A 25,520-nucleotide genomic window follows, 5' to 3' on the forward strand; every position below is an offset into this window, starting at 1 on the left:
CTTATCTGAACTGCCGATAAACTCTTCTGGAAGGCTGAAGTTTGATCTAGTGCCTCTTCCCTTCCGCAAACCCATCTGGAGGCTGTCTGATGAGTTTTTCTCTGGCAAAGTCTGAGCCGTACAGTTTTTGCAAAGCCTTGCCAAAGAACACTTGGAGGGCTTTGGGCCACCTGAGCCAAGTCAGTACAGGGCAGCTTCTAGGACTTCATCTGTGTGGCAGTGATTCTCTGTTGTGTGTTTATTGCAGAAGCATTTGCAGCAAAAATGGAGCATCTGTGTGGGACTTTCTGCATCCCTTTCCTCAGTCATCCTCTCATGGCTTCGGTCCCCCCCCCCCCCCGCCTCCTCCCAGTCTCTGGTTCGATCATCATTTGGGAGACATTTACGTAATTAGGGCTTTTTTGTAGAAAAAGCCCCACAGGAACTCATTTGCATATTAGGCCACACCAGGCCTCAGATTCAGCAGGAGCTCACAGGAGCACAGCTCCTGAACTTGACAGTTCCCCCTCCTCCTACCCACCTACCTTGTCCATTTAACAGTAGGTGCAGCGGCATAACAGTCCCTGGATTAGGAGAGCAGGCAGCCAGCCAGCCAGCCACCAGGAGCTTTGCCACAGCCTCAGCAGCCCTCATTAACCCCTGGAGAAGCCTGCTTCACCCTTTCTCCACTTCATATGTGATTTGGGGCATCGGGTGGCTTGCTGGCCTTTTGACTGGGGGGTGGGCAGCCCAGGAGTGCCCCAGGCGAGTGAGGCCTGCTTGGGCTGGCTGGATCTGTAGCCAGCCCAAGCAGACCTCGCTTGCCCAGAGCTCTCCTTTCTTACATCGGGTAGCTTTTGGCTGGGGGGCTATGCTAATGAGTTATGCTAATGAGTTCCACCACCTCCCCCCCTTCAAAATGACCCCTGGGCCACACCCCTGATGGAACCATTGTTTCACACAGGGCTTTTTTTGTAGAAAAAGCCCCAGCAGGAACTTATTTGCATATTAGGCCACAGCCCCTGACACCAAGCTAGCCAGAACTGCATTCCTGTTCCAAAAAAGCCCTGCCTTTAATCATCTGGGAGAACTTTAACACTCAAGGAGGAGATGTCAAGGGTATGACTCCCACTGATTAGCCTACGGGGTGGGGGGGAGTTCGCCCTACTCAGAACCAAGAACCTTTGTAAGTTATTATCAGAGAACAGAAACGCGATGACAAAACCAAAAGCCCACTCCTCGTTCTTCCCCCTCTATATTTCAGAGGGTAACTTTATTCTTCACTTCAAGGACAGTATTAAAAATAAATACGTGATATAAGGAGATGCGCCTGTCGTTCTTAGAGAAACAGAGTAAAATACAGAGCAAACTGGAGGGACAGAGGAGAGATCTGACCCAGGAGATGGGGGAGCCCCTGGAGAGAAGGGAAAGTTGGATGGGTGATGAGAGAAGCATGGAAATTTGGGGAAGGAGGGGGTGGGAGAGAATAGTTTCATGAACCATTTGTATTGCACTGCACACTTTATCGTCCTGATCCATCCGCACAACAATCCTTTGAGGTAGGTCCTTTGTGTTTCTGTTTCTCAGGTAGGGAATGGAGGCTGAGAGGGGGGTGGTCTGTGGCCATTTGGGGAGATCTTAGTCTGGTTGGGATTTGAGCCTGGCTGACCTCTGGCAAGATGCATCTGGAAATAGGTTTCTGTGTGACTTGGATGTACCCCGGGGGAGGGACGGACAAAGAAGCATGCCTAGCAACTGGAACTCTGTGCATCACCCCCAAAGGGATCTCTGAGGATTTGATCCAGACTACACGGGCAGTTTTCACTGATTCCCCTTCCTGCTGTAGGACCCCCCCCCCCCCATATCACTCCTCTGGGTCCCTGTCTGCCAGGAGCACCATTTCATGAGTGGGCTGCAGTGGGAGGGAGGCAGGCAGGGAGCTCCATTCACCCTTTGGAAAATGTAATTGTGTCCAACTCCATGTGCTTATATGGGAACACACAAAGCTGCCTTCTACTGAATTGGACCCCTGGTCAAATTCAGAATTGTCTACTCAGACTGACGGGTTCTCAAGGGTCTCAGACTGAGGCCTTTCACAACACCTCTTACCTGATCCTTCCAACTGGAGATGCCAGGGATTGAACCTTCTGCGGCCCCAGAAGGGAGGACCGGAACCGATGAGTTGAAGTTAAATCAAAAGAGTTTCTGGCTCAACATTAGAAAGAACTTCCTGACAGAGCGGTTCCTCAGTGGAACAGGCTTCCTCAGGAGGTGGTGGGCTCTCCTTCCTTGGAGGTTTTTAAACAGAGGCTAAATGGCCATCTGACAGCAATGAGGATCCTCTGAATTTAGGAGGAGGTATTTGTGAGTTTCCTGCATTGTGCAGGGGGTTGGACTAGATGACCCTGGAGGTCCCTTCCAACTCTGTGATTCTATGAACCTGGCACCTTCTGCATGCCACAATGCTCTACCACTCAGCCACTGCCTGCCTGCCTCTGTGTGTGTGTGTGTGTGTTGGGTGGTAGTGATAATAATAGCTATATTTCTGGACATTGCTGGAAAGTATTTTGAATCTCTGGAATTTGGGCCATCTTTGGCAACCGATCCCAGTATGAAAGCATTTGCAATTAACTTTTAGAATGATGAAACTCATTTTGGGAGTTGTCACTGTTGAGATGCAACCCAGGTCTGAGGGTAGGATTCTCTGTACTGCATGCATTGTCGCTGCCAATGCAGAGGCATCCACGTTGGCATTGGAGAATCCACAGGGGAACTTTCTGCCAACTTTTCGCTATCAGCTGCCATTTTTGTAGCATGACACCGAGGAAGAGGGTTAAAAGAAGCCAGCAACTGCGATAGCATTGTAGTGTGGTAGCAATTACTAATTCTTTTTAAAAGCCCTTTGAAAAGATGAACTTTCTCATCTGGGTGGCGTGCAAACAGCTTAGACTGTGTTGTTTCCAAAAAGATTGTAGTATACGATGTTGAAGGAAAACAGTACTGAGGGCAAGAAAAGCCTGGAAAGTGACTATTAGAGGATAACGCTGTGGGGATATGCCCTCCAATAGCGCTGCAAGCAAAGTGTGTGTGTGTGTGGGGGGCAAGTCCATGTGGAAACATCCTAAGAGAGAGCCAGTTTGGTGTAGTGGTTAAGTGTGCAGACTCTTATCTGAGAGAACTGGGTTTGATTCCCCACTCCTCCACTTGCACCTGCTGGAATGGCCTTGGGTCAGCCATAGCTCTTGCAAGTGTTGTCCTTGAAAGGGCAGCTGATGTGAGAGCCCTCTCAGCCTCACCCACCCTACAAGATGTCTGTTGTGGGGGGAGAAGACATAGGAGATTGTAAGCCGCTCTGAGTCTCTGATTCAGAGAGAAGGGTGGGGTATAAATCTGCAGTCTTCTTCTTGCCATCAGAATTTGACAGGGTGCCATTGAAAGCACATCCCAAATTGACTTTGGGAAGATAAATCTCAACATGGGGAATTAAGAGTAGATCAGCTAAGATATTTTAAGAGGGTCCTGTTTGGAAGTCTCAGTCCTCCTAGTCTAAACTCTCAAGGGTGTCAGCCAGTTAATCCAACCCCCTTTTCTCCTTCAAGTGGCAGCATCTCTCAACATTCCGTATCTCCCAGGACATGCTTAGCCCCTACCAAGGCATTGTTAAGGGGGAGCAGGGCTTCCCTTAGTTGTTTTACTTATAATTTTTATGAATTACCCAGGGAGTCCCTTGAGTGTGTAGAGACGCTTTGACCTGTAGATGGGCAGCCTGGTTTTGCCATTCATGCAAGGAGCACCTAGTTCAGGGTTAGAAACAGCAGCAGGGTGTGTATGCCTTTGTAACTCATGTTCGTTTTAACACCACTGCCTCCCCCCCCCACCCCCGGAAGCTTTCAAGTGGTTCAGCATACCAAGGTGCTCACAGCACCATTGTGGTATCGATGGCCTATCATCACCATCTAATTTAAACCCTTAGAGGTTGTCTCGTCCCTCCTATGTTCTGTTGCAGTCAGAGGTGCCAACTCTAGCTTGGGAAATTCCCGGAGAACTGAAGGCAGTGCTGGTATGTGATCCTACAGAATCCACTCTGAAAGCTGTCTTTTCCTCCAGAGGAACTGATCTCTGTACTCTGGAGATCAGTTGTAATTCTGGGAGCCAGGGCTTTTTTTTTTTTGCAGCAGGAACTCATTTAAATATTAGGCCACTCCCCCCTGATGTAGCCACTCCTCCTGGAGCTTACTGTAGGCCTTGTACTAAGAGCCCTGTAAGCTTTTGGAGGATTGGCTACATCAGGGGTGTGTGATCTAATATGCAAAGGAGTTCCTGCTACAAAAAAAGCTTTGCTGGGCGGATTCCAGACCCCACCTTGAGACCGGTAGTCCTACTTGCAGTCTTTAAGTTCAACGGAAGATGCTGTCCTTTGTGCCACCTGTCTGGCCAAGTTTGAACATGCAGAGAGGTGTATTCCCAGTAGCCTTCCTTTTGGGACTCTTCCATTAGGGAAAGTCTCCATAGGCTGGTGGAAGACTTTTAAGCCTTGCTGAAAGCAGTGGTTAAGATACTGCCCTTTGTATTTGAGTTTGCTAGCATTAAACAAGCAGGTAGAATTGTAATACATTTTTAGCATGGCGTGTTCTGTTTGAATAGGTGTTTTATACAGCAGTGACATTTAGTCCGTTGGCTAGATCAATAGATTAAAAACCCCTTTGTGCAATGAAACATTCACATTTCTTTCTTTTTTTAAAAAAAATGCAAGAACTGATGAAAACAACCTCCCAACTAGAAGCTGGACAACAGGCACAAACATCACAGTTTGGTGTAGTGGTTAAGTGCGCGCTTATCTGGGAGAACCGAGTTTGATTCCCGACTCCTCTACTTGCAGCTGCTGGAATGGCCTTGGGTTAGCCATAGCTCTCACAGGAATTGTCCTTGAAAGGGCAGCCGCTCTGAGAGCCCTTTCAGCCCCACCCACCTCACAGGGTGTCTGTTGTGGGGGGAGAAGCTATAGGAGAGTGTAAGCCGCTCTGATCCTCTGGTTCAGAGAGCAAGGTGGGATATAAATCTGCAGTCTTCTTCTTCTTCTGGAAAAGTCAACAAAGTTTGAATCTAATGGTCCCTTTAAGAGCAGCAAAGATTATTCCCAGGTATGAGTTTTCATGTGCATGAGCTCTTCTTAAGTGCGCATGCACACGAAACCTCATCAGTGCTTGTATTTTTTTTTTAAAGAAAGCTTGCTGGATTTGGGAATGTTTCATTGCTTCAGAACCAACCCAGCTACCCACCTGAATATCTCTTCAGGAGAGGTGGGAATGCCTTTTCTAAGATGATTCCTGCTGCAACGTTTGTTCGTATCAGTGCAAAGCCACGGAAGAGGTATTCCAGCCTGTGTGTGGCAGGAGGAATGCCTCTCCTAACAACTCCTGCTAACTGCTGGCATTGTATGATAAGCCAGAGGCAGGTACAGGCAGCTCGTTACCATTATCTTGAAGGCTAGCTCCATGATTCCCCATGGCCACAGAGATAGAACTAATTTCTGCAGGTTTAAGGTCCTTACCACCCCCCCCCACCCCCGTGTATCTCTGCCTTGCCAGGCTAATGTAAATTCAAGCAGTTCTTCTGCAATTAAATAATATTTTGGGCAAAAGCCCTGGTATTTTATTTGAATTGGGCCAGATTGCAGTCACTTTCAGTAGTACTCTCTGCTTTTCTCCCTCGATGCTTGTTAAAAGTACTGTAGAAATAAGATGCATTTTGTCTCTGTCCTTTAAACCCTTGACACTGGCTTTGCTAGCCCCCTTGGGATGCTGCTAGGGCAGGAATGGCCAAACTGTGGCTCAGGAGCCACATGTGGCTCTTTCACACATATTGTGTGGCTCTCAAAGCCCCCCCACCCCATTGGCCGGCTTGACGAATGCATTTAAAGTCATTTTCTTTCCATCTTTCCCTCTTCCCATCTATTTGCCTTCCTTCCTTCCTTCCTTCCTTCCTTCCTTCCTTCCTTCCTTCCTTCCTTCCTTCCTTCCTTCCTTCCTTCCTTCCTTCCTTCCTTCCTTCCTTCCTTCCTTCCTTCCTTCCTTCCTTCCTTCCTTCTTTCTTGTGGCCCTCAAACATTTGACATTTATTCTGTGTGGCTCTTACATTAAACAAGTTTAGCCACCCATGTCCTAGGAGCTGGCTCGAATGGGACTTGACCAAGTTGGGTTGGGGAGTGACCCAACTGAAGGCACCATCATGGCCAGAGGTTGTCCACCTTTTGCTTCAGGGAGAGAAGCTCATGCAAGTGACAGATGGGTGGTGGCCCTTGGGACTCCCTAAAAATCCCATTGGTTCAACCCACTTTGCTGTTTTTTCAAAACAGATCAAAGATTCTAGGGGCTCTTCGGGGACACATCTGGTTAGATATGTCATTAAATGTGACTGCCATATCTGACCCAAGAGGCACAATCCGCCAAGAAGTTCTCCTGTGGATACCCCATTAAGGTGCACCCACGAGAAAATCATGGTTGATTTTTGCCCCATATTAATTTTTATGGACGCTGGGGAAGAAGAGCACCACATGGGTTTTCCACAGAGCACCTAAATACCTTGGTTTGGTTCCAAGTGCAAACTCCACCCCACCCTCCAAAGGAAATTTAGGGTAAATGGATTCAAGGACAGTATGTTTGCTCTCTTCTCTTGACTCTTCTCGAAGCAGAGACCAGGTGCTTCTTGGTTTGTCCGGCATCAGTGAGACGTCGCTTGTTCGTCTCCCTGTGAGCTGCCTCTGTTGTGTTTCTCAACCTAAGCCCAACGTCGAGGTGGACTCTGGGCTGCTTCAGAGACCAGAGAGGTATGTTGTCAACCAGAGGGGTAATAAGGAACATTGCTGTGATAATTGTAGTCTGGACACACTTTCTGGACAAGCCTGTAGTCTATGCTGTAGAAGGTTATGTAGATACAGATGACCTTGAATGGTTTGGAGCAAACCCAGGAAACTTGGCTTTGTGTGTGGTTGAGGAAGCAGGTTTTGGAAGGGTCATAGGTGCAGAGGGTGGTCTTCTTTGCCTTGTCCACTTTCTCGTATTCCACCCGGCAATTGAAGATCTTGGATTCTTTTGCCTCAATGAAGATTTGCTGCTCGAGGTCAAACTCCACTGCTTTGTTGGGTGGCACTAGGCTGACGGAGATATTCCCGTGTCCGGTGGAGTTGTGCCTGAAGAACACGTTGACGGTGCCGTTTCCGTGGTCGACCACTTTCCCTGTAATCAAGAGGTTCAGCTTGACCGTCTTGATGTTAGAGTAGAAGTCTCCCCAGCCAAATATCTTCTTAAGTCGACCAGAGTTGCCGACAGAGTCCCTTCGGCTTCTGGATGGCCCGACTTGATCCTGTTTGGACAAGCTATCTAAGATGTTCCAGAACTCTTGTGAGTTGGTAGAGGCCAACTCCAGCAGAGTTGTGTTCTGAAAGTGAGATTGGGGTGGTGGAGACTTCAAGGAGAGCTGGCCTTTTTTCTTTTGTAGCCGGGATCGTTGTTGCTCTTTGGACGGTTTTCCGCTGTCCTCCTCCTCCTCTTCTGTTGCTTCGTCTTGTCCACAGATCACCTGTGTGAAACAAGAAGAGGTCAATACCACATTGTTCGAGCATCCCATTTGTCCCTTTTTGGTTCGTTCATGAGCAGTGATCCCCAACATGGTATCCACTAGTGGGTTTACTGCAAAACAAAGAGCCAATTCTGGCTTTCCTCTGCCTTATAGCATTAAGCGAGACCACAGAACACCCCTTTCATCCACAAGAAGCACACATTCAGAAAAAGCTATCATAGAAGGATGTTTGCCTTGCAACCTCCCAACATTCTCTGGGCAGTCCCAGATCTCATGGCAGCCATTTTGTGTCCCCCCAGCAGCCATTTTGTGGTGGTACCCACTTTTTATCCTCCAAATTGCAAAAGTGCCTACAAGATCAAGAGTAATCTAGAGCATCTGTCTCATCATGACTGTTTCCTGCAGCAGAGAGACTTTTTGGGGGGCGGGGGGGAAGAAGTTGTAATCAATGCATGGAAATTGTTCAGCATGTGCATAATCTAGCCCTTGTGCGAAGAACAGCTCAGGCAAGTGACCATGAATATCACGTCTTAAGCTGTACATGATTAATATCTAATCAATAGATCTTTAATTTTAGACAGAGCAAGGCTTGTGACAAGCTGAAACTGCTGCTCATGGGGGATATCGAAGGGCTACCAGTGTGCGTCTCGTTTTCCCAAGACATCGCCTGCCTCTGTTTACCAAGTATGACTTCATCAGGGGACATTCGGTAGAATGAGGCAACAAAGATAGGCTTCTGCCCCAAGGAGCCTGCAGTGGAAACTTCAACAGAAGGGAGAAGAACCATTGTGAGTGACTTACTTGTTCATAATGGGATTTCTGTTTCAGTTGGGGATGGGGATCAGCAGGGGGTTTTCCCTTAGAAAAAGCCCAGCAGGAACTCATTTGGCTTTTTTGTAGAAAAAGCGCAACAGGAACTCATTTGCCTATGAGGCCACACTCCCTGACACCAAGCCAGCCGGAACTGCTTTCCTGTGCGTTCCTGCTAAAAAAAAAAAAAGCCCTGGGGATCAGGAGGTTGAGCTAAAGTTTTTATGGGACGTTTTCATGAAGTGGATTTGAAAGAGAAGTGGCACCACGTAGCTGAAACTCCAGAGAGAAGGAGCAGCTATATAGAGAAAAGTGAATGGCAATGTTTCAGGAGGGGAGGGGAGGGGAGGGGAGGCAGCATGGTATAGGAGGGATGCCAGCCTCCAGGTGGGAAAAAAAAGACAGAAATCCCCCTGGAATTCCTGCTAGTATCCATTCTACAGGGATCAGTTCCCCTGTAGAAAATGGCTGCTCTGGAGGGTATGCTCTATGGCATATCCCAACTGAGGTCCCCATCCTCACTGGCCTCCATCCCCAAATCTTCAGGAGTTTCCCACCCTGGATCTGGCAACCCTATCCCCCTCCCCTGCTGGTGGCTGTGGGGGGGGGGAGGGGATATAATATTCAAAACATTGAAATGCAACAATTCCTAGGAGGAACCAGCATCCTTTGACTCGTCGTGTTTGAGAATAGAGTGTGACTATATGAAGATTTGCACAGCCCCAGTTTGAATATCGGACGAAGCTACAAGTGAAACGGCCGATTCCAGCCTGCGGCCCCGTGATTAGCCTAGAAATTTGGGGTACAGCCTTGGTCTCCGCTGGCAACCACCAAAGAAGAGCACTGCTTTTGCTTCTAAATCACTCAAATGACTGCGGTGGAGTTTAGTATGGTTGGAACTGCTGGTCTTTCGTCTCCCGACTTCAGCAGGAGCTTGTTGGATCAAAGTGAAGAAGGAAAGGGGGGAAAAAAACACTCATTGAGTTGTTTATGCTCGTTTATTTGTGCACTTGGAATTGCTGCATTTCAATATTTTGAATATTATATTCTCAATTTTGTACAATTGTTGTTTGCCAATAATTTATAGCCGTGAGCCTTTGAGTTTCCTTGCCTGTGTTAATTCCATGGCTTCTTCTTGTTGCTTTCTGGTGGCTGGGGGGAACGTGGCATCCCTATGGTATACCTGCTCAGAGCCCATTTGGGAAAGGGCAGGCTATATATTGGAAATAACAAATAAATTATAGCCCAATTCCATTAGATCCCTGGAAGATAAGCAGGGGAAGCATTTGGGAGGAACACCCAGGAGGGATGGTGGCTCAGTGGTAGAGCATCTGCTTGGTAAGCAGAAGGTCCCAGGTTCAGTCCCTGGCATCTCCAACTAAAAAGGGTCCAGGCAAGAAGGTGTGAAAAACCTCAGCTTGAGACCCTGGAGAGCTGCTGCCAGTCTGAGTAGACAATACTGACTTTGATGGACCGAGGATCTGATTCAATAGAAGGCAGCTTCATATGTTCACCCCCAAAGAAGACTGCAGAGGAAAGTGATGGCAAACCACCCCTGCTTCTCACTCATCTTGAAAGCCCCTTGCTGGAGTTGCCCTAAGTCAGCTGAGGTGTGACATCCCTTTACTCACACAAGCAGTGTTTCAGGAACGAACGTACAGAGCAGGATTCATGGCCTGGAACAAAATATTTTCTTTCCAGATACGCTTTGTGCCGTTCTGGGTGAAACGACTGCAGTCTGTCTTCTAACAATGGCACTTGTTGCAAATCAGCAGCGTGTACCGAAAGGACTGATGCGTCTGCGATTTGACCCTCTTCGGGGTGTTATGCCCTACTAGAGAAATGTTCCCAACCCCACATGGGATGAAAAAGGGAAAGGTTTCTTCTGTCAGCAGGCGGTGCTTTTAGTTTGTTTTCAAGCTGTCGCTCTTCAACAGAAACAGCCTCCTTCCTTCAAGAGCCTTGGAGAGGCCTGCCATTTTTAATATGCCCCTGGCAAGAGCTCTGTTACTCAGTTAAATGTTTAGCCCTGCAAATGATTAAAAGGAGGTCCCTTCCAACTCTATGATTCTATGCTTTTTCTGGAGAAAATGACTGCTTTGGAAGGTGGGCTGCATGGCGTTATACCCTACTGAGGTCCCTCCCCTCCCTACATCCAACCCTCCCAAACTCCACCCTCAAATCTCCAGGTATTTTCAAACTAGGGTTGCCAGCTCCAGGTTGGGAAAAACCTAGAAATGTGTGTGTGTGTGTGGGGGGGGAGCCTCTGGAGGGCAGGGTTTAGAAGAAGAAGAGTTGTTTTTTGTACTCCACTTTCCCCTACGCTAGGGAGTCTCAAAGTGGCTTACAATTGCCTTCCCATCCTCTCCCCACAACAGGCACCGTGTGAGGTAAGTGGGGCTGAGAGAGTTCTAAGAGAACTCAGCAGGCCTCATGTGTCTCAGAGTGGCTTACAGTCATGTTCCCTTCCCTTCCCCTCCCCTCCCCACAACAGTCACCCTGTGAAGTACATGGGGCTGCGAGGCTTCTGATAGAACAGTGACTGGCCCCCAAGGTCACCCAGCAGGCTTCAGGTGGAAGAGGAGTGGGAAATCAAATCTGCCACTCTAAACCACTACACCATGCTGGGTCTCCTTTAGGAAGGTGAGGGACTTCAATGGGGCATAGTGCCATAGAGTCCACCTTCCCAAGCAGCCATTTTCTCCATGGGAACTGATCTGTCACCTGGAGATCAGTTGTAATAGTGGAGGATCTCCAGCCACCACCTGGAAATTGGCAACCTTATTCCAAAGCCTGGGTTGGTGACCGTAGTGGCAAAAGCCATGTATGCTTGAGGCCATAGTGTGGAGGGCAAGACTGTGCAAAAGTAAGTTGCCTGGATCTGACCATGTGTGTGATCAACTACGGCTTAGGCTAAGGGGGAATAGCAGTGGGTGATGTTTGGGACTAGGGTCTGGGAGACCGAGGTTCACTCCCCTTCTGCCATGGTGCCCGCACTGGGTGAGTGTGGCTGGTCACTCTCTCTCAGCCTAACTCATCTCACAGGTCTTGAGAATATAAAAGGGGAGCTCTGTGCATGACCACCTTGAGCACCTGGGAGAAAGGGCAGGATAGAAATAATGTACTGGATAGAATAGCAGCAGTGACATGTATACTGTTTGAAGGTGTACAGGACTGTCTGGCATCCTAGGCAAGGCTAACTTCTGTCCCCCTCCCCCCGCACTTACAACATCACCGAGTCACATGGAGGATGCCCAATTTGGCAACCCAAAAAGGCTGGTGCCCTAGACAATTGTCTAGTTTGCCTAGTGGCAGGGCCGGCCCTGGAGGTATAGAACAAAGTGAGAGGCCAGTAACACATTTAAGACCAATAAAGTTTTATTCAAGGTATGAGCTTCCGTGTGCATGCACACTTCTTCAGATACCAACTTGGTCGGTGTTAAATGTGCCATTGGACTCTTGACTGCGTTCTCCTGCTTCAAACCAACATGGCTGCCCACCTGGATCTGTTTGAAGGTATGCTTCTGGAGGACTAAACTACTGGTGTTCCTAACTGTCCTTACAGATACTGTCCTTAATGATCAGGACTCGGTGCTGGGCCAGTCTGTCAGCTCCAAAACATGTCCCACGTCAACGTTCAGCTCTATAGTATGGGAAGAAAGACTTCAGTATGGTGCCTTTCCCTGTACGCTGAGTAGAAACAGCCAGTCCCCCTCCTCCTACTCAGAGCCAGTGTGCCTCTTCCCCCCCCCATTTTATTCTATGACAGGGGTGGCCGAATTTGCTTAACATAAGAGCCACGTGGAATAAATGTCAGATGTTTGAGAGCTGCAAGACATGAACGTCAGATGTTTGAGAGCTACAAAACAAGGAGGGAGGAAGGAAACTAGATGGGGAGGAGGAGGAGGGAGACTTGGAAAGAAAGCAACTTTAACTGCATTCTCCAAGCCACCAGCTGGCTTGGCTTGGCGAGCCACACAATATGTGCAAAAGAGCCACATGTAGTTCCCGAGTCACAGTTTGGCCACCCCTGTCCTATGATAACCTTGTGACGAAAGTTAGGCTATGAGATAGACTGGCCCCAAATCACCCAGTGAACATCATGTCAGAGTAGGGATTTGAACCCAGGTCTCTTTGTTCTGATTAATACATCAACTTGGGCTGGATCCTGTTGAATGATCAGGACTCTGTTTGGGGAGAGGTGATTATATTTATTTGGAAAACATGCCAAGAACCTTCCCTAAATCTTAAGTAGCCCCTGAATCTTTGGTGCAAGAGAGGAAGGGATTGGTTTTTTTTTGTCTGCGGGCAAGTCCTGATAGATGGATTCTGTTCCTTGAGAAATCAAGCCCTGCAAGGAGGCCATGCCGAAGAGGAAAACTGATCCCACACATCCCTCCCCTTAAAATCGAGTTCTTGAAGCACTCAGTCAAGCTGCCTTTAAACTTAAGATGATGATGATATTGGATTTATACCCTGCCCTTCTTTATGAAAGAGTGGCTCACCATCTCCTTTATCTTCCTCCCCCACAACAGATACCCTGTGAGGTGAGTGGTGCTGAGAGAGCTCTCCCAGAAGCTGCCCTTTCAAGGACAAGCTTTGTAATGGCTATGGCTGACCCAAGGCCATCCCAGCAGCTGCAAGTGGAGGAGTGGGGAAATCAAACCCAGTTCTCCCAGATAAGAGTCCGCACACTTCACCACTACACCAAACTGGCTCTCTTAAGCGTGTACATGTCTGTCCCTCCTTTCCTCCCAGGAATTCAAGGCAGCATGCCTTTCAGATTTCATTCTCACAACAACCCTGTGAGGTAGGTTGGCTGAAAGAGCAACTGGCTCGAGGTCAGCCCACCGAGTTTTGCGGCAGAGGCGGGGATTCTCGTTCAGTTCTCTAGCCGTTAATGGAGATGCTTTGATTCTCTCCCAGAAGTGCTTGTTTTAAACTGTTTCCAAAAACAATTGCAGTTAACTGTATTTGCTGCAATAAAGGTTGACATTTACTGGTCATCGTAAAATCTCGGAACACCACCAGGGAGCGGTTGCGAATCCTAGCGCTCGCTGGTCAGGCTTAAGGACAATCAGATAACCCGAACAGACGACCAGACCTCCTCCTCATTTGCATCATTTAGCAGGGTTTTTTTTTAAAATGGCAATTCAAAATTGATGAAAATTAAAAGACCATGATCAACTCATTTGGGTCCCTGCCACATCTCATTTGTGTGTGTGTTTGGGGGGGGGGTTTACCTTTAAGCAGGCCTTGAATTCAGCAGGAGCTCACAGGAGCACAGCTCCTGAACCTTTCTGATGTCCCCCCCCCCACCTACCTACCTTGTCCATTGAATATTAGGTGCAGCTGCATAACAATCCCTGGATAAGCTCCACCGCCTATTTTTCTACAAAATGACCTCTGCCTTTAAGTCACAGCTGACTTACAGCAACCCTGGGGGGTTTTCAGGGCAAAAGATGTTCAGAGGTGGTTTGCCATTGCCTGCCCCCATGTCACGACCTTGGGCTTCCTTGGAGGTCTCCCATCCAAATACTAGCTGGGGCCAATCCTGGTTCCCTTCTGAGATCTGACGAGATTGGGCTAGCTCGGAGCGCCCAGGTCTGGGGTTTCGTTTCTCATCACCTTTCAAAATCCTCAGAGTGAGCGGTAAATATCAGCTCCTGACAACACTTGCGATACATACACCATGTAGATGTGATTTGTTTTGAACCATCCTGTTTAATAAGGACAATTAAAAAAAAACCCTTCCTAAACAAAGTATATATTTAAGGAATGAGCCAAACACAGTTTGAGAATGGTGGACTGTGCTCATCAGACACCATCTAGATCCCCCACCTACATCATATTGGTAGAATATGCACATCAGATTTGTTGCCCTAAGATTATTTCCTGATGTGAATTGGGTCACCCCTGTTCGGATATAAAAATGGTAGGGGGAAGCTGTCAGCTGGGGCTCAAGCCTCCAGAAAGCACAAGAACAAGACGACGACATTGGATTTATATTCCGCTCTCCACTCCGAGTCTCAAAGTGGATCACAATCTCCTTTATCTTCCTCCTCCACAACAAACACCCTGTGAGGAGGGTGGGACTGAGAGGGCTCTCCCAGCAGCTGCCCTTTCAAGGACAACAAATACAAAAGCTATGGCTGACCCAACGCCATTCCAGCAGGTGCAAGTGGAGGAGTGGGGAATCAAATCTGGTTCTCCCAGACAAGAGTCCACACACTTAACCACTACACCAAACTGGCTCTCAGAAAGTTGAGAGGAGGAGAAGGAGAAGAAGAGAACTCGTGGGCATTCAATGAAATGGCTGAGCAGACAGGTTAAAATGGATAAAAGGAAGTACTTCTTCACCCAAAGGGTGATTAACATGTGGAATTCACTGCCACAGGAGGTGGTGGCGGCCACAAACATAGCCACCTTCAAGAGGGGTTTAGATAAAAATATGGAGCAGAGGTCCATCAGTTTTTGCCACTGTGTGACACAGAGTGTTGGACTGGATGGGCCATTGGCCTGATCTAACATGGCTTCTCTTATGTTCTTATGATTTATACCCTTCCCTTCACTAACCAAAAGAGTCTCTCAGAGTGGCTTACAAATCTCCTTTCCCTTCCCCTCCCCACAACAGACACCCTGTGAGGTAGGTGGAGCTGAGAGAGCTCTGACAGAACTGCTCTTGAATGGAACAGCTCTGAGAGAACTTGTGGCTGACCCAAGGTCACATCAGCAGGTGCATGTGGAGGAGTGAGGAATCAAACCTGGTTCTCCCTGATAAGAGTCCATGCACTCAGCCACCACACCAAACTGAGAATTTATAATGCACTCTTCCCATCTTAGCATCCTTCTAAAATTTATGTATTGTTCCCTTCCCTCAGGAAGCTTAGAGCAGTGTTTTTAATGCTTTCAGAACCAAAGAGGTATTTGAGCCTGGGCTTCCCAACACTTTAGCCTCTGCACCACACTGTCTTAAAGTTTCCACTGGAGGAATTATTTTTTTAAAAAACCCTCTGACTCAGCCTTAGTGGTCCATCTGTAAAATGAGCACAATACCTGCTCACCTCTCAGCTTGTTGGACTATGGAGGCAAAAATTATGAAGCAATTATATACATATAATGAGTCAGGAATGCTCTACTTCAACAAGTTTTTTTCTTTAAGTGCCTTACACTGACCTTGCCACTGAAAGTAAAAATTAAAACTTCCACTCCCCCTTGTGTGTGGGGGGGTGAAAGCGGAATGATATATTGGCTGGAATGGGGGTGTACCACACATAGGGTTGCCAGGTCTGGGTTGGAAAATACCTGGAGACTTTGGGGGTGGGATCCAGGAGAGGCGGGGTTTGGGGAGGGGAGGGGCTTCAGCATGGTACAATGCCATAGAGTCCACCCTTCAAAGCCACCATTTTCTCTGGGGGAGCTGATCTCTGCCAGCTGGAGGCCAGTTGTAAAAGCCGGAGATCTCCGGGCCTCACTGGAGTCCGGCAACCCTAGAAACAGAGCCTTAAGATCCAACCCTATGGGTTGAATTAAAACACATATTTTGCATATTTGGGAATGAATCTGACTTGAGTCTGTTGCCATCTCTCACCCCTTCATCTACTTTGCAGGGGTGTTGTGAGGATAAAATAGGATAGTGCACTAAGTAATAATGAAGAAGAAGAAGAAGAAGAAGAAGAAGAAGAAGAAGAAGAAGAAGAAGAAGAAGAAGAAGAAGAAGAAGAAGAAGAGAAGAAGAAGAAGAAGAAGAAGAAGAAGAAGAAGAAGAAGAAGAAGAAGAAGAAGAAGAAGAAGAAGAAGAGGTGGTGGTGGTGGTGGTGTGGTGGTGGTGGTGGTGGTGGTGGTGGTGGTGGTGGTGGTGGTGGTGGTGGTGGTGGTGGTGGTGGTGGTGGTGATGATATTGGATTTATATCCCGCCCTCCATCCGAAGAGTCTCAGAGCGGGCTCACAATCTCCTTGAGGAAGTAAAGCTTGCTTGCCCTGATTTGAATAGCCCAGGCTATCCTTATCTCATCACTTCTGGGAAGCTAAGCAGGGTCGGCCCTGGCTGCTGTTTGGATTGGAGATCCCTAAGGAATACCAGGGTTGTGATGAAGAGGCAGGCAATGCAAACCACCCCTGAATGTCTTGTGCCTTGAAAACCCTGCAGGGTCACTGCAAGTCAGCAAAAAACCAAGCCAAACCTAAAAAAAAGAAGAAGCTTGCTTTCTAATACATTTGGCCTGGGATGACAGGGTTGAACATGTTTTCAGTTTGATCCTGGGTCATATTATTTGCTGATGGAGAGCTCATTAGCAGCTCTCTCTGGTAGCACAGGACACTTGCTGGAATCAAGTGATGATGATATTGGAGATGATGATATTGGATGATGATATTGGATTTATATCCTGCCCTATACTCTGAATCTCAGAGTCTCAGAGTGGTCACAATCTCCTTTACCTTCCCCACCCCCACAACAGACACCCTGCGAGGTAGGTAGGCCTGAGAAAGCTCTTACAGCACCTGCCCTTTCAAGGACAACTCTGCGAGAGCTACGGCTGACCCAAGGCCATTCCAGCAGCTGCAAGTGGAGGAGTGGGGAATCGAACCGGTTCTCCAGATAAGAGTCCGCACACCTCACCACTACACCAAACTGGCTCTCTTACCCAGGGTGAGTCAAATGGAGCCTCCAGGATTCAAGGCACTGTACCCCTGGCTGTCTTACAGAAGCCGGACGAGGCTGTCGCATGACTGTGAGCTCCCATGGCGGGTTGCTTCCAGAGGCAGGACCTTGGACAGGGCTGACTATCCTTATGTTGTTGCTTTTTTACATTTAACCAGCTGTGATGTGTCATCCGGCCTGCCTTTGGGGAAAGAAGGGGGAGGCTGATGTGACCTTGGTGACAGGAAGGCTGTGAAAAAGACACTCTGTGGACTACTGTTGCTGCAAGGGAGAGTCGGAAGACCTAGGAAAGGATGAGTTCAGCGGATGATTGGGGGTGGGGGGTGGGGGGCTGTGGTTCCCGCCCATCCTACTTTGTCAGTTTTTAATCCCCTTCTCTAAATTAAAAACAACAGATAAAAAGCAGTTATCCCCGAAGCAAAATATGTCTATATACATATGTCTAATCTACAGAATGTTACACCAGGGCATAAAGACGCCTTCTGGAAGCATCCAAATCTTGCCATTGTCTCCCCCCAAGCAGGCAAGGGCAGTCTAAGGTGGGAACTCCGCTGCAAAGGGATCCCCCGCAGCATCGATCCCCTTGCCCTCTGCTCTGATCACACCTCGTCGATAGACTGTGTTTGGCACGAGGCCCTCCACTGAGGTCTGGAGGGCAAAGGGGCTTTGGTAGAGCAGGCTTGATTTTTTAAAATATCACGTCTGACCGAGTCGGCTCTCTGTCTACAGGAGCTTCTGTTGGCAGAAAACGTTGCAAGCTTGAAAGGTGCGGCTAGATGTCCCCTTGATGTTTTCTGCAAACGATTAACATGGCTACCCCTCTTGATTCACAGAGGCTCCTGGCCCGGGCTCAGTGGCAGAGCATCTGCTTTGCATGCAGGGGGTCTGGTGTTCAATCCCCGACATCTCCGGCTCAACACAGTCTCCGGGAGCAGGTGCTTGGGATGTTTTCTCTGCTTGAGACTTGGAGCAGGACCAGGGCGGAATGGACCAGTGGCCTGACTCGCTAGGAGGAAACTTCTTGTATCGATGGTGGTCCATCTCCCGGCTCTGATTCAGTGATTCTCACGAGCCAAGAGCAGCGGCTGGTTTTAAGGATCGCAGCACTACAACCTGCCTCTTTTTCTCCCCACCGCTTTATTGAAATGATCCACAGGCAGGCAGGCAGAAGTGTTAAATTAAACAGGGTGGAGGGGGGCGCAGGGAGGAAAGCCCCGAACCCTCCCCGCTAGACTCACTCTAGTCAACCCCACTTCCCAACCTCCCAGCTGCCGTGCCCCTGTGCCTGCGGCATTTAGAGGGAGATGTATCCGTGCTGGGATCCACAGGGACTAAAAGCGCTCGGCTGGCGGAGAAAACTCTGGGCTCATTTCCCCGTGGACTTGAAATGTTTTCTGTGTGGAGAACAACAGAACAGCTGGGGAAGAAGGGCAAAAGGAGTTCTGATCTGCGGGCACATAATGCACAAAGAACAGAGAGGTTTCTGACAGTTCTGACCTTTTTCAGGGTTCATGGGAAGCTACCTGTAAGCACCAGCAATTCCAGCGAGACCCCCGCTGCTTTGCAGTGATTAAATTGGGAAGGGGGGGGGGGAAAGGTCAAGGTTTTGACAATCAAAAGAAAGATTATTCTTCCCCGTTTTTGCCGGTCCAGCCCTCCCAAAGCATAGCCCCGATCCCACACTCAAAAATTAAAATGCTGGTTGCAGAAGTATCTGAATAGTCTCACTTGTCCACATTTCTGATTCTAGGGAAATCATCTAAGTCGCTTCTCCTGGAAGACAATCTCTCTCAGCCCACGCCAGTCCACCAAATGATGAACAGTGCCTCTTGAACCTCAGAACTCCAGGAAGGCTTGCTTTAAATCCACCACTCATTTGGATAGCCACTGGCAAAGATGCCTTCCCTCTTGATGAGCCGCAACACTGCTGAGCCCAGGGCAGCCGTCTTCCTGTTCTACGTTCCTAAGGCCTCTTTTGATGAACTGCAGAAGAACTGCTTAAAAACTGGCCATTGGTGAGTTCGTGCATTTTGCAGAAGATACCTGAAAACTGTTGTTGTTTTTTTTAAACTAGCAAATCATTGATTTGGTTCAGCATGAGATCTGAATCTGTGTTCGAATCTCTGCACAGCCAGGGGCCACACTGGGTGGCTTTGTGGAAGTGTCTACATCTGCTCAGATGCCTTCTTTTTGGTTCTTTTCAGGGAATTTTTCTCTCCTGTATGAGTTGTTTCCCCCACAACACCCCCCCCCCCCCAGGAATAAAGGATTGTAACAGTTTGAAGGAGGATATTTGGTGGCCTTCAGATTTTCTTCAGAGAACTTGCAGGAAGTGTTTTGCTTAGGTTTTGGATCCGACTGCTCACCACAGGAAAAGAACCCCACCCTGCACTGTCTGATTGGCTGGGTATCATGGGGATAAAATATTTTCCTTTGTGCAGCTGACTTGTTTACCAGCTTGGCTCACTTGCTTGAGTTATCTGGAGAAGTTTGCTTTGCAGGCACCATTTGAAGGTATACCCAGCCTCTCCTTATGTTACATTCAAGGCTACCTGCTGCTCCAGCTGACTTAAGTAAGCAAGCCAAGTTGCAAGTAAACCAACTACCCAGAAAGCAAGCAAACAAAAATTATCCCTGTGCTACCAAGGCAATTTGAGGGGGATTGAGGTTGAATTGCCTCCTGCAAAGTTCCATTCTTTGTGTGGGAGTTGCCCCTCCTCGAGCCTTTTAACGACACAAAAGAATTTAGCGGGAGAAACCTGAAGTTGCAGGGGACAAGAGCAATCAGGGAAAAAGCTGCTCCGCTTTTCATGCAGTGAATCGAGTGCTGGAGCAGAAGCCATCTCCCAAACTATGGCAACTTTCCTTCCAAAGTGGCCAGTCCTGCCTTTTTCACAGGCATGGGGGTTGGACTAGATGGCCTTTGGGGCACCCCTCCCCGAGTCTGCGATGCTATAACCTCGTCTCGAAAAGTTGACGCAAGGATAATTGAAAACCAGGCAAGCCCCGGTGCATGCTAAAAAGTGCTGGAGAAAACAGCCGTGCATTAAAGGAAAAAAAAAACTGCTTGATCATACTAATTTCAGGCGACGCTTTGCGCCGGCCACCCCTTGGCTCTGCTTTTAGGCATCCACAAGGGCACGTCCCTGCCTTCTCCCCTCCCCTCCAGCCTTGCCCGGTCCAGCGGTCACTCACCAGCAGATAGATGCTCCCCTGGATGAGAAATATGAAACAGCACCGTGTCAGCTGCATTTTTTCCCCCCAGCCTCTTCCTTCCTATCGATTTTCTGCAAATCTGTTCTGCCTTCTCGATCTTGCTTGTTATACCCTGGCCTCTGGCCTCCTAGGATCCCCCCATTCCAGGCTCGCTGGGGCAGTCTCTTTCCAGCCAGACATGGGTTGCTGGGGAGGGGAGAAGGCAGCTGGTTCACCCACTGCAGCTGGAGACCTCCATGTGTCTGACTACCGGCTGTTCCCTGGTTTGCTGGAGACTCTGGTAAAACTCATTCCAGTCCCTCGCTCTGCTCTCCACTAGCTCCCTCCCACTGATAGGTGCCACCACTGGAGCATCGAGCCTCGCCTTAACCCTTGCATGCCTGCCAACTTGGAAACTTGAAAACTTGGCCTTTTGGTGTGCATGTGCGGAAGGGGAAAGGGACAGAGAAGGCCATCCCACAGAGCTAGGCCAGGAAGAAGGCTGCAGGTGGGCTCGAAAAAGAGGCTGCATCCATTTCAAGAGGGATTTTCATTTGGTTTTGCAGGGTTTAAGTTAGCAGGATGTTTGGGGCTCTGAACTGAGCTGGGGGTTCTGTTTGCAGCAGGGCTGTGCTGTATAACATGGCTGGAGTAGAATACTCCCTCCAACCTAATCTTTTTGGGTTTATCTATCTGCGAAAGGCAGGCTCGGAGTGACTTTACTGCCCCATGGTGCTAGTGGAGTCGGTTGCTAAGTATATGGGTTTAAAGGCAAGATGGCAGTGCCCTTTCCAGGTGTGAATTTCCTAAGCTCCAGTCTTCTCATTTGAGAACTAAGGTCTTATCATTAAAAAAAGAAAACAGAATAAAAAGACGGAGAGATATTGGAGAGTATGGGAACGCAGTCCTTGCGACCCTAAACGGAGTTCCACCCTTTTGAGACCGTCGAAGCCTTCCGGTGTTATTCTTCTTAGGATCGCCCTGTCATGTTGTGTGTGACATTCAGTGATCATTGGTCCAAATGGTACTTTCTACCCACTCCTTATTACCAAAGAGCCCAGCCCGCCCGGATTGGTGGAAAGCCTTATTGAAACAAATGGTGTTCTTACAGAGCTCCTTTCAAGGATGATTGTGCAGGACAGCTGCCGGATGGGCTACAGCATGTCTGTCTCTCCATCTGCCGTGTTTGGCAGTGGTACCGACGACGCACCTTGCTTTATGGCATGACCACCTCTGCCTTCCTCCCCCCTTCCCCCCCTCCCAGTTTCCTTACACCATTTACCTGTAACAACCATCGCAGGGGCTTAAAGAGAAGATGAAAGATCTTGGAGGGGATCCAAGGCTCCTCTGTCATTCTCTAGCAATATAACAAGGGAAGCCACTCACCAAGCCCCATACGGTGGGGGCAGCACTGTCCCTCCTCTCTTCCTGCCAAGAGACCAGCCCCTCTGAGTTTGAAGAATGGTGAAGAAAAGAAATGTGTGGCTTAAGGGACATTGTTTGGAGAAAGCTGCTGTATGAAAGAGTTAGACAGGAGGGGGAATTTGTGCAGGTCCAGCTTTTCCCATCGGAGAGCTGCACCAATCAAAAGTGCTGATCTGAAGGTCTTTCTTTCCTTGGTGGAGTCCTTCAAGGGGCGTGGGGGACCCCAGAGTTGGGCTGCTCTCTCTCTTTTTTTAAATGGAAGCTGCTCGTCTCACTTTTTCAAACAGAGGTTTGATGATACAGCAAGGAAAATCAGGCTCTGGCTGGGTCCTGAAATGGGGCGTTCTTATCAGTGCTTGCAAACAGATGACTGGTGTCTGTTGGCGGCTGGAAAAGGAAGGGTGGGGAGCCTCTTAATGCAAGAGACTTGGGCCCAAATGACAAGATATGCTCAACAAGTTCTGTGTCGTGTGGAGTCAGGGCTTTTGGGGGGCAGGCACGCACAAGAACGCAGTTCCGGCTGGGTTGATATAAGGAGGTGTGGCTTGATATGCAAATGAGTTCCTGCTGGACTTTTTGTTTCAGTGTGTGAAACAATGGTGACATCAGGGGGTGTGGCCTAATAGGCAAATGAGTTCCTGCTGGTTTTTTTTTTTTCCTTTTTTAAAAAAAAGCCCTGAGTTGAGCCAGACACTCTTGCACCTCACGTGGAGTCAGAGAGAAGGGGCAAACAGACCATCACCACTGCTGTTTCTACTGGCAAAAGTGGGGCAGGAAGGAAACCAGAACCACTTTCTTCCCCTGCCCCTTGCAGTGCCGAGTGGACAAGCACTGTTCACGGTGAGTTCCCTCAATGTACATCCAACTGCAAGCCAGATTGTGCATCACGACCTGCCACATGTTGAGTGTATCATGTATTTGGGCCCTTAGGGAGTTGCCAAAACTTTCTCTGGCAGAGGCACTGTGCCTTTTAATAGCTACAATACAGACACAGCTTTCAACAAGTGCAGGCTCCATCGGTGTAGGAATGAAAGATGTCCATGTTGAATTTTTGCCTCCTATAACTGTTAAAAGGCACAGGAACCCCGGCTGGGGGAAAAGTTGGCAATCCTACAGACAAAAAGAAAATGCAGAAACTTTTCTACTCTAATTAATTAACTAAAATGGAATTGATTTTTTTTAAGATCCTGCTTTTCCATTTGAAATAAATGTTGAAGGCAGCTAGGAGAGAAATGGCTGGATGTTTTAGATGACTCTGCTGCTCAGTGAAGACATTATTTATTTTTAAATAAGTTAGTCAAGTCATATTTTATGGTATGGCCCAGAGCCATGACAATATTACAAAGAGGTAAATCAGTCAAAAAAAGGGAGATCAATGAAACAGGAACAAAAGCTAATCTGACCCAGACCAAATGAAACCAATTCATTTTTCAAATCAAACCTGCCCTTTCGCTGAATCCTGGAATGCTGCAATTTGAGAAACCTGTTTGAATTGGACAATTTTTTTTTTTTAAATGAGTGGAACTGAACAAATGCTTTCAAAGTCTGCAATTTTAAAAAGGGGTACATTCTTGACCTGAAAACTGTTCCCCATGATTCCAGATGCTCATGTGTGACATAAAAGGGGCTGAATGAATTTGATCAGGAGGAACGGAAAGACACTCCGCACATGTTCAGAGGTAGCTCAATTCTCAGGTTCCTTTAGAAAAAAATTGGAGGAATTCCCATGCAAATCCAAAGGTAAGCCCAATAGATTGTTTTTTTTCAGCAAGGAGGTGATCGTATCTCCAGTTTAGATCTGGGAAGGGTAGAGACTTTGCCCTTTGGCTTCTAACTCCTGGGTTAGAGAAAAGGGGCTGTTGGTAGACTACCAAGCCGGTGTGTGAACAGACAGGATCCAGAGTTTTGTTATTTTGTGTTGCAGCCCTGTAGCAGGAGGCTTTTGGTCTGGGCTGGGCCAGATGACTTCTTAACAATCACACAAACATTGGCAAAATAATGTGACTGGGTGAGGAACGAGGGGATTGAGCACCACTCCCTGAATCTCCATGGGGATTCATGGGGCAGCAACAGAGATGTCAGCCTGCAGCTGTTCAGAAATCACTCGATTCACAGGTTCCCTTAGAAAAAGACTGGAGGAGCTCATGGGCAAATCCAAAGGGAAGCTCAATGGACTGGCTTTTGGGGGAGAATATTCTTTGTACATTTCAGCAGGGAGGCACTCCCTTCTCTGTCTTCCAGACATGCCTGGTAAATCCGAACTCTTTCTGACTCTCAAGCACCTTTCTCCATCCTTTTATCTTCTCCTGGAATCCTTCCCATCTCTCTTGGCTTGCTCTTCCTTTCCATCTTGAGAGGCTGAACTCAGGGTCTTCTTCCAAACACACTGTTTAAAAAAAATCGAAACAACTCAGATATTGTGTTAACCAACCCAAGAGGTTCCCTTCTCAAGGGAAACACATTTCGTATGCAACTTGACAACTTCGAAGCCCAATCTTTCCCTCTGTGCGGCCCCCCGCACCCAAGCTGTAGCTATCATCTATAGTCCACAATCACCAGTTTCCTAATAATTACAGATTGGAGGGGGGGGGGTGTTTTGTAGAAAAAGCCCAGCACAGACTCATTTGCATATTAGGCCACACCCTCTGACATCACAATTGTTTCACACAGGACTTTTTTGGAGAAGAAATCCAGCAAGAACTCATTTGCATATTAGAAGAAGAAGACTGCAGATTTATACTCCGCCCTTCTCTCTGAATCAGAGACTCAGAGCGGCTTACAATCTTCTATATCTTCCTCCCCCACAACAGACACCCTGTGAGGTGGGTGGGGCTGAGAGGGCTCTCACAGCAGCTGCCCTTTCAAGGACAACCTCTGCCAGAGCTATGGCTGACCCAAGGCCATTCCAGCAGCTGCAAGTGGAGGAGTGGGGAATCAAACCCGGTTCTCCCAGATAAGAGTCTGCACACTTAACCACTACACCATACTGGCTCTATTAGGCCACACCTCCTGACACCAAGCCAGCCAGAACTGCATTCCTGTGCATTCCTGCTCAAAACCCCCCCTGATTACTGAGTTTTAAAAATGTTAACGGAAATGCTTTGCTTTTCAGTTTCATCTAAATTAGTGGATCTTTGAGCATCTAAAAAGAAGCCCATTTTGAAAAGCCAGTGTGGTGTGATGGTTAAAGTGCAGGCCTATGACCTAAGAGGCTTGGGTTCAGGACTCCACTTGACCATCAACTACACTGGGCGTCTTTGGGCCTGTCACTCACTCAGCCTAACTTCCCTTGCAGAACTCTTACGGGGATAAAAGCGAGGGGAGCTATGAGCACCTTGGAGGAAGGGTGGGATAAAAGTGGTGTTAGATAATACATTTATTAGGATATGCCGCTTTTTCTCTCAGCTGTACAGCTCCTAGCATATTCATTTATTGTGGTCTATTTTATTCCATTTTTCCTCCAGGTCGCTCAAGGTGCTGTCTGCTTTCCTTCAGTTCTCCACAACACTCCTGTAAAATAGGCTAGGCTAAGAGAAAGAGACTGAGTGACTGGCCCAGGGCCACCCAGTGAATGTTTATGGTCAACAGCAGGGCTTCTTTTGTAGAAAAAGCTCAGCAGGAACTCATTTGCATATTAGGCCACACCCCCTGACACCAAGCCAATCGGAACTGCATTTCTGTGCGTTCCTGCTAAAAAAAAAATGTCCTGGTCAACAGAGATTTCAACCTGGTACAGAATGATAAAATCGATGTATAAATCGATGGTGCGGTCTCATTTGGAGTACTGTGTGCAGTTCTGGTCGCCGCACCTCAAAAAGGATATTATAGCATTGGAGAAAGTCCAGAAAAAGGCAACTAGAATGATTAAAGG

The 25,520-nt window shown here is 48.1% G+C and overlaps 1 protein-coding gene across 1 annotated transcript; it reads right to left on the reverse strand.

Moving 5' to 3' along the window:
- Positions 1 to 6,671: 6,671 nt before the first annotated feature.
- On the reverse strand, positions 6,672 to 20,551 carry NXPH3 (neurexophilin 3). Its single transcript, XM_060255754.1, has 2 exons — positions 20,225 to 20,551; positions 6,672 to 7,557 (listed from the first exon to the last, which is right to left on the reverse strand). The coding sequence occupies exons 1-2, from the start codon at positions 20,279 to 20,281 to the stop codon at positions 6,814 to 6,816; spliced, it is 801 nt and encodes a 266-aa protein (XP_060111737.1). The 5' UTR covers positions 20,282 to 20,551; the 3' UTR covers positions 6,672 to 6,813.
- Positions 20,552 to 25,520: the final 4,969 nt, after the last annotated feature.

This window comes from Heteronotia binoei, chromosome 15 (assembly GCF_032191835.1).
Source record: "Heteronotia binoei isolate CCM8104 ecotype False Entrance Well chromosome 15, APGP_CSIRO_Hbin_v1, whole genome shotgun sequence".
Classification (NCBI taxonomy): domain Eukaryota; kingdom Metazoa; phylum Chordata; class Lepidosauria; order Squamata; family Gekkonidae; genus Heteronotia; species Heteronotia binoei.

Bases quoted from the DNA above. Each gene is read 5' to 3' on its own strand.
- NXPH3 (XM_060255754.1), bottom strand. From the start codon at position 20,281: ATGCAGCTGACACGGTGCTGTTTCATATTTCTCATCCAGGGGAGCATC. The intron at 7,558-20,224 runs GTGAGTGACCGC...TGTTTCACACAG, and splicing joins AGGGGAGCATCTATCTGCTG to GTGATCTGTGGACAAGACGA.